This window comes from Marmota flaviventris, chromosome 9, assembly GCF_047511675.1.
Source record: "Marmota flaviventris isolate mMarFla1 chromosome 9, mMarFla1.hap1, whole genome shotgun sequence".
In the NCBI taxonomy this organism is placed as follows: Eukaryota; Metazoa; Chordata; class Mammalia; order Rodentia; family Sciuridae; genus Marmota; species Marmota flaviventris.
Genome location: NC_092506.1, coordinates 34,365,241 through 34,379,461, shown reverse-complemented (window position 1 = coordinate 34,379,461; position 14,221 = coordinate 34,365,241). Strand labels below are relative to the sequence as shown.

The following is a 14,221-nucleotide window of genomic DNA, read 5'->3' as shown; positions in this document are numbered from 1 at the left end:
TCAAACAGAAAACACTCACTAAAAAGTGCTATCTTTTTCAGGTGTTTTTACTGGGTCCAAATATCATTGGCTCCCAGCTCTTATTTCATTTAAAAGAAAAACAGATGGTTTAATATAAATTCCTGCATGAATTTTACTAGACTCCCCAGAAAACTTTATGAGCATAATAAGTTCTGGAGACAAATGACAGGGATTTAAATCCCAAATACACAAACTGACAACCTATAGAATATGAGTAAGTGGCTCAAACTCCTCCTCCAGTTTTCTCACGTTTACATTAGGGGTAAAAATATGTATTTTGTGAGATGTTGCGAGAAAGTAATTGAATTCACGGAGCACAAAGTAAAGGACCAGTAATTATTACAGTTTTGTTGTTGTTTCTGTGTCTGCAAAACTTCTCGGGATTGCTCTAATTTAACCAGGTGAATGAAACTAGAATATTCTCCCTGATGAAAGGTTCCAAATACATATCTCTTATAAACAGATAATAAAACACCCCATGCCCTGACTGCAAAAGAACATGCCATTTAGTGAGTCATAAGCCAATCCCACCTCTTAAAGTTATTATTCATCTGGTACCATTAAAACTGTCAAGTCTTCTATATCACCTCAGCGCCTGTGTCAAATAGGTGTTATTCTACACAATGGAATGTGTTAATTCAGTCCAAGAAGAGTCACCTGAGAAACCAGAACAGTGAGGCACAGTGCAGTTTTCTAATCCTCAAAGAGGAGTTTCCCAAAAAAATATGAGAATTTATATTTCTGCTGTGAAAAAGCTTTTTTTTTTTCCTAATTACAAAATAGATGCTTACTAAAGTTAGGGATAATTAACTTTTGTATATTAAGAATGTGTATAAATAAAAAGCAAAGAAAGATGAACCCTTAATTCTGCTCCCCAGAAATAGCTCCTGGTAACATCTTAGTACCTTTCCATTTCCTCTTTCTGCTATGAATTTTTAAAAACATAACTGGGCTCATTTTACACTCAAAATGTTATATTCTGGGTTTCCTTTTTTTCTCCACTTAAACCATTTTAACACCAGTGAGTTCACTGTTACTGCAGGCTCTTTATAAACATTTTCACTGGCTATGGGATATTAAATGGGTTAGTTTTGTCATAATTTTCTTAACCATTTCCCTTTGCCGAACTCCCCCAAAAGGCTTTTAAGCTGTCAAGCCCAGACAAGATCTCTAGACACACAGCCCTAACAGTGGGGGCTGCCTGTGGTCCTGAACTGGGCCATTTCGAGCATCAACTATGTAACTTCTCTCTGTGAGAAACACCGTGGGTCCTACTCTTCAAATGCCAACAGACCGTGAATCCAGTGATGTGTGAACCCCAAATGCCAGTAGTTCTGGTCAACAATTATAACAGCTCCTGTAAGATAAATAAAAGAATGTTCTGGACAGCCCTGGCCACCCACAGCGAGCACAGGGAGAAGCACAAATACCTCCCACCTTTGCAGGAGCGCAGATGTAAGTGGCTTCTCTTCTCCTCTTCCCAAGCTCAGTTTATTTCCAAAAGCGCCATTCCATCAGCACTCAACACTGGTCGCCACCAACTGCACCGTAAGATCTACTTCTTAAGTAATGTATCATGTTCACTGTATTTTTGTTCACGGGGGAAAAAACAGCATAAGGACAAGGGTTAGGTAGAAAAAACAAAGCAGACTTTGCTTACAGTCACAGAATGGAACTCTGATGCCAGAAAACACCATTATCAAGGCTTGCTCAACAGTGTCATGATCATGTACGACCATCTTAAGATCCCAAACTCAGGGCCAAGCCTTTCTTTTGAGGACTGTGCTGTGATCACAAGAAACAACTCGTGAGTTCCATTTGCATTTCCCACAGTTAAAACAAATGTGGATTTTGTTTTAAGTAGCTAAAGGTTGAGCAAAGAGAAGACAGCATTTGCAGATTTTCAGGCACACTGGCTGAAATTTTGAAAAAGCTTCATTGTTTGTGTTAAAACAAGAATGAGTCACAGAGTGCTTCAAGTCCCAAGTCACGGTGGTCGAATGGAAAAGAATGGGCTCTGTCTCAGGAAGAGCCAGACCTGACTTCTGATTCAAGCCTCGTGAAGGAGAGAGCTAGGCACCCATTAGAAGGGTTCTTTGTCAAATATGGCAGCTGTAACTCCAAGTGCCCTATGAGGCACACGGCAGATGTGGCCTGCCGTGCAAGGATTTCAGGATAATTGAAGACAATAGGAAGGGCAATGCTGCAAGAAGAAGGAGGCAGTCAGGCTTTCTGCAATGACAACTCAGGCGTATAAATCATCATAAAAATAAGGTCAAGGATCTAGAGATTAAGAAATTAGGACTATTGCTTCTTTGTGTTCACTTTATGAAACAAACTAAGAACCAGGAAGAAAAAGCACCCCCCTTCCTAGACTTCTTGGTTCATCTTGAGGCAGCCTGCCCAATTTAGTAGGGTCCTCAGGCAACTTTGTGAATATCCCAATAACTGCAAGCCACAGTCTTTGCCTAATGTCAACACCCTATCTAGAGTCCTGCTTTTCGCCTATCCTTCAGTCCATCCCAGGACCAGGCTCCCAAATTGATTAAACTGTAAGTGTCAGTTTAATCACTCATGTCACTCAGGCACAAGTCATTCTCTCCCTTCCAGTCTATAAAATGAACTTCTGCCTCCTTCTTCTTGCTGCCTTGATGTCCTAACACAATTCCAAGGACTGCAGTTGACTTATCCTTGGCTGGTTCCTTTAAGGCTAAGCTCCTGTTTTTAAATGCCTATCCTGAAACTCTAGAATCTGTTTCCAGAATCTATCTGTTCAAACCCTGCTACCTGCTACGACATTTTCTTGGGTTAGGAGATCCCCTGCACTTCCTGTACTTGGACCTGACATCATGTGCTAGCCTTCCTGACCCCAATTCATTTAGCACATAGCTCCACAGGACCATGTGATCTCCAATCCCAGATGTGGATAGATGATCTCTGGGATTCCACAGCAAGGCTGGTCTGTGTTGTCCCGCCTCCTCCATGGTTTCCTAGATGCCTTTGTATGACAGCAGAATTATCATCTACTCAACTCACCCCACAAGACAACCTCCTCTTGCTCAACTGCAGATTATCTTTCTGATGGTGGACTTCTCTTCTTTCTCCCCAAAGAAACTACTTCCAGTTCTCTGAAAGGCACGGCCATGATTCATGCCCTTTGAGACTCAATCACAATGCTGTCACTCTTACTGTGGTGGTATGCAAAGGTAAAACCAACTTGCAGATTTTCAGCATCAGAAAACAGTTTTGGGGGGCTTTACATCTTAAGAGTTAAGAAAATGAGATTGAGACATTGATATCAAAGTGAGAGTCTGTGGACATGCTCAAATTAGAAGATCTCATACCTAGTCTCTCAAGTCACCGTTCACATGGTTCTATGAAGAATGTGTCTATGAAACAATGAAAGAAATGAAAACTTGACAGGCTCCCCTGCAATCTCAATTTTTTTCTTTCCAGTTAGTAAAGGGCCAGTCTTTACATCTTTATTTAATAATTCTGTATCAGCAAAACTCCTTTTCTAGGCCCCCCAGTATGTAATCTGCAGGTTAAGAAAATCTGTTCCCTTAGGGCTGGGGATATAGCTCAGTTGGTAGAGTGCTTGCCTCACATGCACAAGGCCCTGGGTTTAATTCCCAGTGCACACACACACACACAAAAAAAAAAAAAAAAGAAAGAAAGAAAGAAAGAAAAATCTGTTCCTTTAAAAAAAATTTTTTTTAACTCCATTTTGAGTGTTTCGCTGAGTAAGTTAATAGTCTCAAGTGTTCCCTCTGTCATTCCATGATCTATGAATGCGCTGCTTCCACTTGTCCCCCTTTCCGCATTTGTGTCCAACCCCTGCAGCTTTTAAGTGGGAAGTTCAGCAACTAGTAGAAGGAATTCTAAATGCCTCTGGTCTAAAAGCTTAGAATGCTTGAAATGCAAGGATCCTTGGAAGACCATCTGCTCTAACCAGCACAAGTCTCTTTTTACAAATGGGAGGAACTGAGGCCCACACCATTTGATGCTAAACCCAAAATCCCCCGCATTTCTGCAGGCCGTGCCTCAGACGCCTCATAATGAGTCCCTCCACATTGGTGTTTCTGAGTGAAGAAGTCATTCTAGGTCACGATTCTTTATGGAGCCTCAATCAGTGGAACCATTCCAAAAATATGTTTGTGGGTCTGGATTGTATTTACTTCATGCTTCTTCGTGACTTCAGTTCCACATGGTTTTATCATGATCATTGTTTTGGAAAATAAAATAGTCAAAATCTGAATCTTTAATCCACGAGTCTGTCACAGCCTCCTTGACAGAGTAGCAAGATACATAGGTTGGGGAAAACTTGAGTTTCAGTAAACTACTATGAAATCCAGGTTACCCTCAGCAGGCCCTTTGAGCCTTGGCTTTCTCATCTGAAAAAATGGGAATAATATCCAGATATGTGGTGAGAATTCAGTAAGATAATAAATTATCTTAATAAGGAAATTAGCACTTGGCAAAGTATACAATAAGCACTCAATAAATGGTAGCTGTTTTGTTAGTGGTATTGTATCATTCCTTCTGTGTATTTTGCCTTGTCTTATCTGGCTTGCCTCTTTTTAACTGGTCTCATGATTCTCACTTAGGCTGTGTGCTCTATAATCCAGATCTGAGATGTCTTAAAGGAGGGAGAGAAGGGGTTACACAAAAGCAGTATTTAACCAACATAAGGCAGTATGATGAGGGCCAAGCCACTGGGATGGAAAAATCAAATAACCCAGGTTAGTTCCATACTCCAGGCTGTGACAAATTTTGTATCAAGACCGATACAAATCATTAGTGGGCACTATATTGAACTGTTCTCCCCCATAATGAATTTAGGCAATTTATCATTTCAACTTGTTTAATAGTTTCAGACTTGCAATTTGTTTGCCTGGCACATAGCAGGAATTCAATAAATATCTGAATGAGTGAATGAATAAAAGAATGACCGTGCCAACTAAGCAAATGCACATCAAAGCTGAAATAGTTGCACTCACGATTCCATTTATAAGGTTAAAGTATGTTTTTGAATATTTTTATACTAAAGGGGTCCATTCACACTTTTTGTTGGAGACTGTGTGCAATTTTGTAAAATATAAAACATATGGATTCAAATATACTTTGGGAAATGTATGTATGTTTTCCTTCATTTATAATTACTGTTGCCTAAAAGTGACAATTAGGTCAAAACAAACTATTGGCTTCCACAATAGTAATACAAATAGAATGATAATTCACTTGGGGGGAGGCTGTACCGGGAATCGAACTTAGGGGAACTTGACCACTGAGACACATCCCAGCCTTATTTTGTATTTTATTTAGAGACAGGGTCTCACTGAGTCACTTAGCACCTCGCCTTTGTTGAGGCTGGTTTTGAACTCAAGATCCTCCTGCCTCAGCCTCCTGAGTGCTGGGGTTACAGGTGTGCACCACCGTGCATGGTGATAATTCACTTTTATTTGGAAATGTCTTTCTCTAGTTATTGTGAGGTTTAATTTACATACATAGCCAGATAATCTATTACGACTGTTAGTTTCTGGGGTTTGTTGTTATTGTTTTGTTTTGTTTTTTAAAGAATGGCTACATGTTAATTTTTAACCTATCAGCAAAGATCTCTAATCAACCATCTTGGTGCCTTTACCAAAAGAATGTGCAGTTATTTCAGCCTCCAAACTGATAGATCATATTTCCCATTTATGTACAATCACTCGGACCAACTGTTGACTTAGCTTTCCAGTGTTCAGTCCAGTACTTTTGTGGGCAAGTGGGAAGCTGCTAGAACAATGTGCTTATGAGAAATCTTCATGGCAATGACCACGAGGGATCCCGTGGAAGGCTTTTAGTCTGGTGAGTCTAAAGAGCCTTGTGGCCAGAGGGAGAGAGTCATACGTGAGAATTCATTAAGGAACTGTATTTCCTTAGGCATATCGGACTAGAATTGTAAGGGCCTTGCCAGGAGGATAGAAGTGCATATGAGTGAAGATGGTTTCAGCAGCTGGTAAACATGGAGAATTCCTTCCTTAGTGCCCATGAACTGGCTCCAAAGATAATTCTTAAAGAAGGTGGTTTGGAAATTTTCTCAGCAAGTATCCTAAGAATAGGTAATAACAATGCCCAAGAGCAGCCCCACACACTCAGTAACACCCACGTATATGCGTGTGTGTATTTTATTATTACTTTACTTAGACCAGTGAATTATTGAAAAGAGTAAAAATAATCTGACTCAGTGGTTTGGAGTCACACTTCAAGCCAACAGTCTTATCAGGTCATCCTAAGTCCTCTTTCCTCCAAAGGTGCAATTCAGGTACTGCCAGGTAAGAGCTGCCTTCCTTCTAAGTATTTTGAAAACAGCAGTTTTTCCACTTTTCTTTCTCTTTTCTTTGATTCTTTCCTTTCTTCTTCCCTCCCCCTCCCTCCTCTCCTTTCTTCTTATTTCCTGGCTTGGGAACATACCAAAATTTGAAGAGAAAACATAAAATGCTTTATGGTCACAACCAATTCTTTTCAAATAGTTAGGGAACCTGGTCCTCCTCATTTGGACAATTACAGCCAAAAGAAGGATCTGGTTTCAAAGTGCAGCTGCTCATTTGAAGTGGGATAAGCATGGTTAATTTTTTCAATGAGAAAATGGTGATGAATGGAATAGAAAATAAAGATATCTTTAAAGCTAAACTTAAAAAAAAAAAGATGTTTTAACTCAAGAAAGTCATCAATTTGGAAATATTATCCAGAGAATTTTTCAAATCACTGAAAGGAGCTTTCAGGAAATCTTACGTGACTTACAAATGAAAAGTGTGCCTTGGAGACCAGTTGAAATAAAAGTCGCAGTAGTTGTATAGGCAAGTCTATATGCTGGAACATCCATCGGTGGGGAATCTATGGGAGGCCACAGGGGTCCCAATGTGTACAATTGTCTTCTTTGTAAATCACACAGCAATAATAACAAAGGTCTCTCTCGACCATTTGTATTAATAAAATTAATTGTAGATTGCAATTAACATTTAAATTCTTATGACTTTAAAATATTATTTTGCAAACTAAAACAAACAAAATGATCTTCAAAACTATACCAAATACTGTCTCACAAGTATTTTGCTTTGTAAAAATTTGCTGCGTGGAACACGCTTCTACACTTCTCTGTATGTTAGGCTTCAATTAAAAGTTTATAAATAAAAAAAAATCATAACTCAATCTTCTTCCATATGAAATGTTTTTTCCAAATACATTTTTAAAAAATAATATAAAGATGCAGACTACAAATATCTTTTGAAGTCTTACTAAAAAAAAAAATGTAAGCCATTTCAGAAAGTTAATTTTTCTTTTGGGTTTAAGATCCTTAGTTGTCTATTTTGACAGGGGCGGGGGGATTATGCTCATGTTTTAATTTTCCATTCATCACATTTAATTCTTCTCCTTCCTCTCTACTTTTTATTCCCAAAATCAAAGATCATCAACTGCTATCAAGCACCTACACTTTGCTGGGGTACAGTGAAACTGGCCTGTCTTTTCTTTTAAAAACAGTCTTCACTTTTAAGCAAAGGGTATAATCAGTGCACTAGCCGCCTGCTGCCTTGTGGGGTTTTATCAATAATGTAGTTAATAAACAGAGGTTTTGTGGGCAACCACATTGTTACAGGTCATCTAAGAATTCATACCTTTCCTTTGACTTCCATCTTAAAAATTCATGAATTAAGACAACGCCCATGGGGGGGGGGCAAATGATTTATGAAATAAGACATTCTCATTTGTCACTGAAATTACTGACTTTTAAAATCAGCGATTATTATTGTTGTGTTAAATGATTTATTTTCACGGAAATAAGCAAAGAATCTCAAAAAGACTTTTGAGTCATTTGCCTTAAGGATGCCTTTTAAAGAGTCAATTAAGATGTATATTTCCTACTTGTCATTAAAAATTGGGTGACTAATTTAAGTTTAGTTTATTTTTTTTAATTATGCAACCCATTTTCTGTAGCCAACTGACTGAAAACCTTCAGATTGTTTTATACTTCCAACACTGACTGGCATTTACTCTTAGTAAGCAGAAGTTGTCACCAACGACAGAAAGTGATTAGCCATCACTTGCAACCCTACACGAGATAGTCTTAAAACTCCCATTTACCCCCTACCGAACCAATATCTTAGCTCATTCTGGAGCACTCGAATGAGGATTTCTCTAGTAGCTAACATAAGTGAAAATATGAGCCCTTGCTCTGTAGAATACAACAAATTTGGTCACAAAGGAAAATGAAAGCAAGCACCCTAATACTAACTCAAGACACTTTAGTTGGAGGAAAACAGCCTGCATCCCATAACATTTTATGATACCAAATGAGATGCAGGCAATGTAATTTCACTTATGTGATTCACTTACAAGCAATGCAAATGCAATCTTGCTGATTACATTTAAAACAAAGGACTGAATCTGCTTATTTATAGAGCAGACCCATAGTCATGCAAAATCATGCCACCCCCCCAGCCCCGTGTAGAACAAAAAGAAAACAATCTGGCTGAGGACCTTTTCATCTCTGCAGAAAGAAAAATGATGTTAACGTGAACTCAGGGTTGACCCGATATGCTTAATAATGTGGCTTCTCCATAGAAAACAAGGTCAACTGTGAGAGTAATCCTGAGCTGAGGTGTTCAACCCATAAGCAGCCATGTCTGGTGTTTTATTTGTTTTTTAGATAGTTAACGTAAGGGTTCAGTGAGCACTTTCACCTAGGTTTATCTGAAACCATCATTTATCCGTAGGTGTGGGTGCATGTATATATGCCCACACCGCACACACAGTTTGCACATAGACAATACAGATACATAATTTCCCTAGTGAGATCTATTGCTACAACCAAGATATTCACCAGCTGAACTACTCACAACGCATATTTTATGAACTTCTCCATCTTGTAAGTTGGATTTTGAGCATTCCAGAGCTACTATTTTTAATCACTGCCCCAAACTAGAGTTTTTATTAGATAATTTTCCCATTCCAAAGTTCAACATTTGAAATGAATGTGAAGTTCAACAGTTCCAACTAAATACTAAAGTTCCTATCAAATGCCATCTCTGACCTTCCCGGAAAAACTACGAAGCCAGAAGATTTTTCCAACTTCTTGTGATGCTCAGGTTTTAAGATCTAACAGATACTACTGGATTACAACCAGCAACCACACCAATGCCAGCTGCCAGCCATTGCACCAACATCCTAAGCCTCTGTATACAGTCTTACTGACAGCCAGATCTGCGACACCCTAGGCAAAGAGGATCATCACCAAAGCCAACTTGGGCCCAGCTGCAGTTTTAACATGAAAGGCTTAATATGCTACCTCCCACCTGCCACAGAGCATTTTTCAAGAGGGAAACTGCACATGGCTGAAAATGTTCCTTGTGGAGTGACTTATGGCCACAGGGTTTCTCAATCTTAATGAGAGAGATACACTTGAGTGGTCTACCCAAGCGATGCCAGCACAGATCACGGACAACGGAAGCAATTTTCTAGGTATTTGTGGCTCTTCTTTTTGGTCAGAGATAGCACTTCCAAAAAATAACATCTGAGAACATCTCAAAAGTAAAGGTGCCTAGGAAGCTAACCTTGATCTTAAATATTCGACCACAGATAGGACTCAACACTGTACTTCTATTGAACTTTGTAAAATGTACTGAGTTGATGCATCCAATGTTCCCTCTTCGTGTCTCCAAACAGAAAAGACTCAGAAACATACAGGTTTGCTCACTTCCACGCTGTGCAAGCAGTGGGCCAGAAAACATCTAACTTGCTTGGAATGTAAGCCATTATTCAAGCCCACGGCATAAGGCCACACACTTCTCAACTCCCACATCCCAGCAAAAATGCAATTGCTGTCCAAGTGTGCACACTTAGTCAGTCTCTGAGTAGGAAATGGCAGTGGTTTCTGGAACCCATAGGGCCAAGAGATGCTGCCAGATCTCTTGAGAGGAACCAAGGGACACAAGAGTGGTGGGATCAGGAGGCAATATTCTGAAATGAATGCCCAGTGTGTTCCTCCAGGGCACATGGTAAAATAGCTGCTTCTGCTACTTTGAAGTTTTCATTTGCAGCTTGTCCCTTATGGGGAGCCTACCTTCTTTCAGGCATAGGAGAAGAATCAGGCCTGAATCCCCTTTGACTATTCTGGTACATGTCCAGAGGGGAAAATTATGAAATATTGTAAAGCAACTTGGTAGAACCAAGTCCCCAACAAGGTCTACTATACACGAGTTCTTCCAGAACTTCTTCCTCACATCTCTTACCTAGCTAGCATTTATTATCTACCCCAAAGTATAAGTTCCTTAAGTACCTACATCACATTATAGGTCGTAAAGAGCCACACTGTGCTGAAAATCAGCAACCCTGTGTGATTCTGTGGGTCATTCAACCCCTCTGGGCTGCCAATAGGCCCTATGTAAAAATCTCTGCTTCTTTTTCCCTCACAGTTAGACAGTACACACGTATTTTTTAATGGTTTGATATCTGATTATTAATAATACATACATGATTATTTTATCAAATATATTTAATACTGATGCATTTGGTTGTTTCCCTAGCCGACAGGGACTGGGGGGGTTGACAGTTCTGTTTTTCTGACTGCTAAACCCAAGAAGACATTCTTTCATCCATCTGCTCATCAGTAACAGTTTCTGTGTTAGCACTGTGGTATGCATTGGAGGTAAAAGGATGAGCAAGACAGCCATGCTCCCTCGCCCCACACTACCTCCAAAAAGTATGATGGATTCACTGGCTGTAACATGTTCAGTGACACCCAACAAGGAGGGGCTCTGAACTTAAGCAAGGTGGGCAATAAACTAGTGCCTGAGTGAGCATATTAATAGGAGGGATGACTCTGAAGACGATGTGGAGATTATGAGTTTAGAGAAAACTGACTGGGAGGACAAAACAACAGAGAAAATACACAGACCCTGAAGGCTGTTAATTGAGTTGGTGCAGATGTATCTAATGACTGAGCCCGTGGACACCATGGAGGATTGAAGAAGATGAGCAGCATCAATCCTGCCCTTACAGAGCTTCTAGTCTAGAAAGCAAAATATTGAAACCGGTTGCTAATCGCCTTTTATTTGCAACTGTAAATTTCAAAACAGCAGTAATTGCTGCCAATGTGTTTATGCATAAGCCTGGTGACCCTGGTCTTTTGATCTTTCTCCTGCGCGCTGCTCTGTTTGGGGACAAGACAACTGGGAAAAGGAGATGGACAAACGTCTTCCACTCTGGCCAGAGAAAAGCAGCCTCTCTCTTGCCATTTCTTTATATTATATTTTCCTACATTTCTTGGTTTCTGGATCACATAGGCCAGAAAGAGACACTTTAAGAATAAAATACTTTAAGTATTTTATACTTTTAGTGGCTTCTCCTCCCCAGGTAACTGTTCTCTGATTTTGCCTGCCCTCAGCCTGCATGTTTGAACATCCACTAAAGCCCAAGTAAGCTTGTAAACTTGAGCTCTGGATGTTCATACCTAGACACCCCAGCTGTACTGGAAGAATTTCTACCTTCTAGTAATAATAATGATGACATTAGCAAGGACAAACATGAAATAAGACTTACTATATTCCTGGAAATGCTGTAGTTTAAATCAAGTGATTTAATCTTTACCACAACCCTTTGAGGAACATCATTTTGCCCCCATTTACAGATGAGAGCCCAGAGAGGTGAAGAAACTGCCCAAAGCCACACAGGTAGTAAAAGGCAGACGAAGACTCACGCTTTGGGACTATAATTCTAGAGTCCATGTTCTCATATAGTACACTCTCACTTCTCTGCTTCCTTGGGCAAGAGAGTTTGGGACTATATTTCTAGACCCTTAAAATTTATTCCACAATTGTTAAAAGTCCTATATGTTAATCTTGACTAGATTTTCTTAATTTACCGTATATGAACACTTATTTTAAAAATCTAACCAAGAGACCAAAAATGAGGAGAAAATGAGTGAAACCAATATGCCCAAGTCTGTGTGCCCTGAATACCTCTGCAGCACCCTAATCTGACTCCATATGTGAGCAAACAAGATATATAAATCTAAGTAGATTTGGCGATTTATATAAACAATTCAGGCCTTATCATGCCTCTGTGAACTGACTCCAATTCATCAAAAATGTAGGAGTAGGTTATATATGGCACCCTCCATTAACTGAAACACACCAATAAATTTCCAAAATGTAGGACTCAGCACCAAAAAAAAAAAAAAAAAAAAAAAGGTGGCGAAATCCCCACATATATTGTGGAACTCTGCGCAGCCTGTGTCTCCTCTGTGCAATCTTGAATCATGCATAATGCAACACGGCACTGCTAACAGCAGGCGCGCACCAGATAATTTACACTTGTTTTTATGGACACGAGGAACTGATCTTTGAAGCTGTCCCTAATGAGATTCCGCTTGGCCCTAACAGCATCCTGAGAGAGTGTTCCGGTTTTCTACTTGGCATCCGGTGCATATTTATAATGCAGAATACAGGCTCATTTAAATTGCGCATGTGGATTTTGGTGTCTTCCCTATTTTAAAGAAAGATTTTCATATACTATGGAGCACTGACTCCTCAATTACTACACCACACTCTACCTAAACAATGTCACCGCCAGTCACTACAGGTACTTATCAAAGAGGCAGGTCCATCAAAGGGCTTCTACCTGCAGGGCACAAAGCTCCCCCAACTCTAACCCTGCACTCAAGTTCAGAGACTCAATTAGGTCTACAGCCAAAGGGCATCTCCAGAAAGCCTAATTACAAAACACCAACAGCAGCAGGTACAGCCAGGGGGAAAAAGAGGGGGGGGGGGACTGAAGTCACCTAAATTAAAAACTTCCTGCTCCAGAAAGGATTGCAATGCAAACTTCATTTTCTTATTATCTCACCTCTTTGAATTTCTGTTCCATGTAAAATTCATCCTTAAGCGTGGTACTTTGTACCAGGTGTTTTTTTGTTTTTCTTTTTCTGATCATTTGATTTTCAAGGAGTTTGTAGTTTAGTCACCCATAATTAGAATGCCATCACATACTTCCTTGGAATTTAATTTGCTTTCCCTTTAAGTCAATTTTTAAAGAGTTTCAATTGCAACAACACCACTGTTGTTTCAATAATTTTATCTGTATTTAACCCAAATCACAGACTTCTGTCAAAACAGTTGTTTTATATAAAGAGCTTTTAAGAGTTTGTAAATCATAAGAGTACTGAATAAAACTGGTTTGCCTTATGCAAAATACATGATTCCTGTGCTGACAGATGACCTGTTTTCATTTCAAGTAAACTCAGAGCAATTGTCACTCAGACTCCTGCTAAGTGGGCTGAAATAAATCTCCATCCGTTTCATACTTTTATCCAATAATTGTTGACTCCCAATAGGATCTATAACAGAGCACTTTATAAGGAGTTAAAACAATATACTCTCTAATGCCCCAGTTTTTAAGGTATATAACTATATAGGAAACCCAAAGGGTCAAGTCAAAAGTGAATCTTTGATATTTTTCCTATGTTAGAATGAGTTTACTACAATCAAATCAAGAGTCAACTGAAGGCAGAATAGATCACAGCATTAGTGTAGGAGTATCAGAAATACTCACTCTGAGTTTCATCCAGCTCCATCCTGAAAAAGACACGGGAGACTTATATAAGTTACCCTTTTTTTAAAGCCAAGAATACTGTCAAGTCTACATGCATGTTCTCAAAATGAATGGATGACTATAACAAGGGAGTACCATTTTTTTTTTGAGGAAACACGTTAATCCTTTGAATCCTCGCAAACTCAACTTTCAGTCATTCATCCAACAGGTATTTGTGGAGTTTCTACAATAGCGCCTAGCACTGTGACACATGCTGAGGATGTAGACAACAAAATAAATGAATAAAAATAGAGGGAGTTGCTGTCTTCATAACTCTTACAGCCTAGTGAATGGTAGGTCTTTCACAAGCAATTTGAAGATATATTTAAAACAAGTAGAATCAAGGTAAAGCAGTACTTATAGGTACCCTGAACACATGGATATAGAGTTTTTATAACTTCTCAAATGACTTCTTCTTTTTGTTTTTTTATTTTTTTATTTTTAATGGTGAGTACATGTGAGAAACCAACTAATTCAGAGGCAGGGGCAGCCCTAAAAAAATAACAAAGGTGGACAAGAAAATAGCACTCAGAGAAGACCACTGCCAAGGTCATTCAGAGCCTCCAAGTTG

General features: G+C 39.3%; 1 protein-coding gene across 3 annotated transcripts in view; it reads right to left on the bottom strand.

Annotated features, from left to right (window-relative positions):
- The window catches only part of Mpped2 (metallophosphoesterase domain containing 2), a 171,072-nt gene that overhangs the window by 138,903 nt on the left and 17,948 nt on the right, over nucleotides 1-14,221 (bottom strand). For 2 of the 3 annotated variants that reach the window (XM_071617119.1, XM_071617120.1), the window contains one exon: nucleotides 13,612-13,634. The exons of the other annotated variant lie outside the window; for it this stretch is intronic. In XM_071617119.1, coding sequence (XP_071473220.1) covers nucleotides 13,612-13,634 — 23 coding nt within the window. Of the gene's footprint in view, nucleotides 1-13,611; nucleotides 13,635-14,221 lie in introns of those variants that run through there. 3 annotated transcript variants of the gene reach the window in all.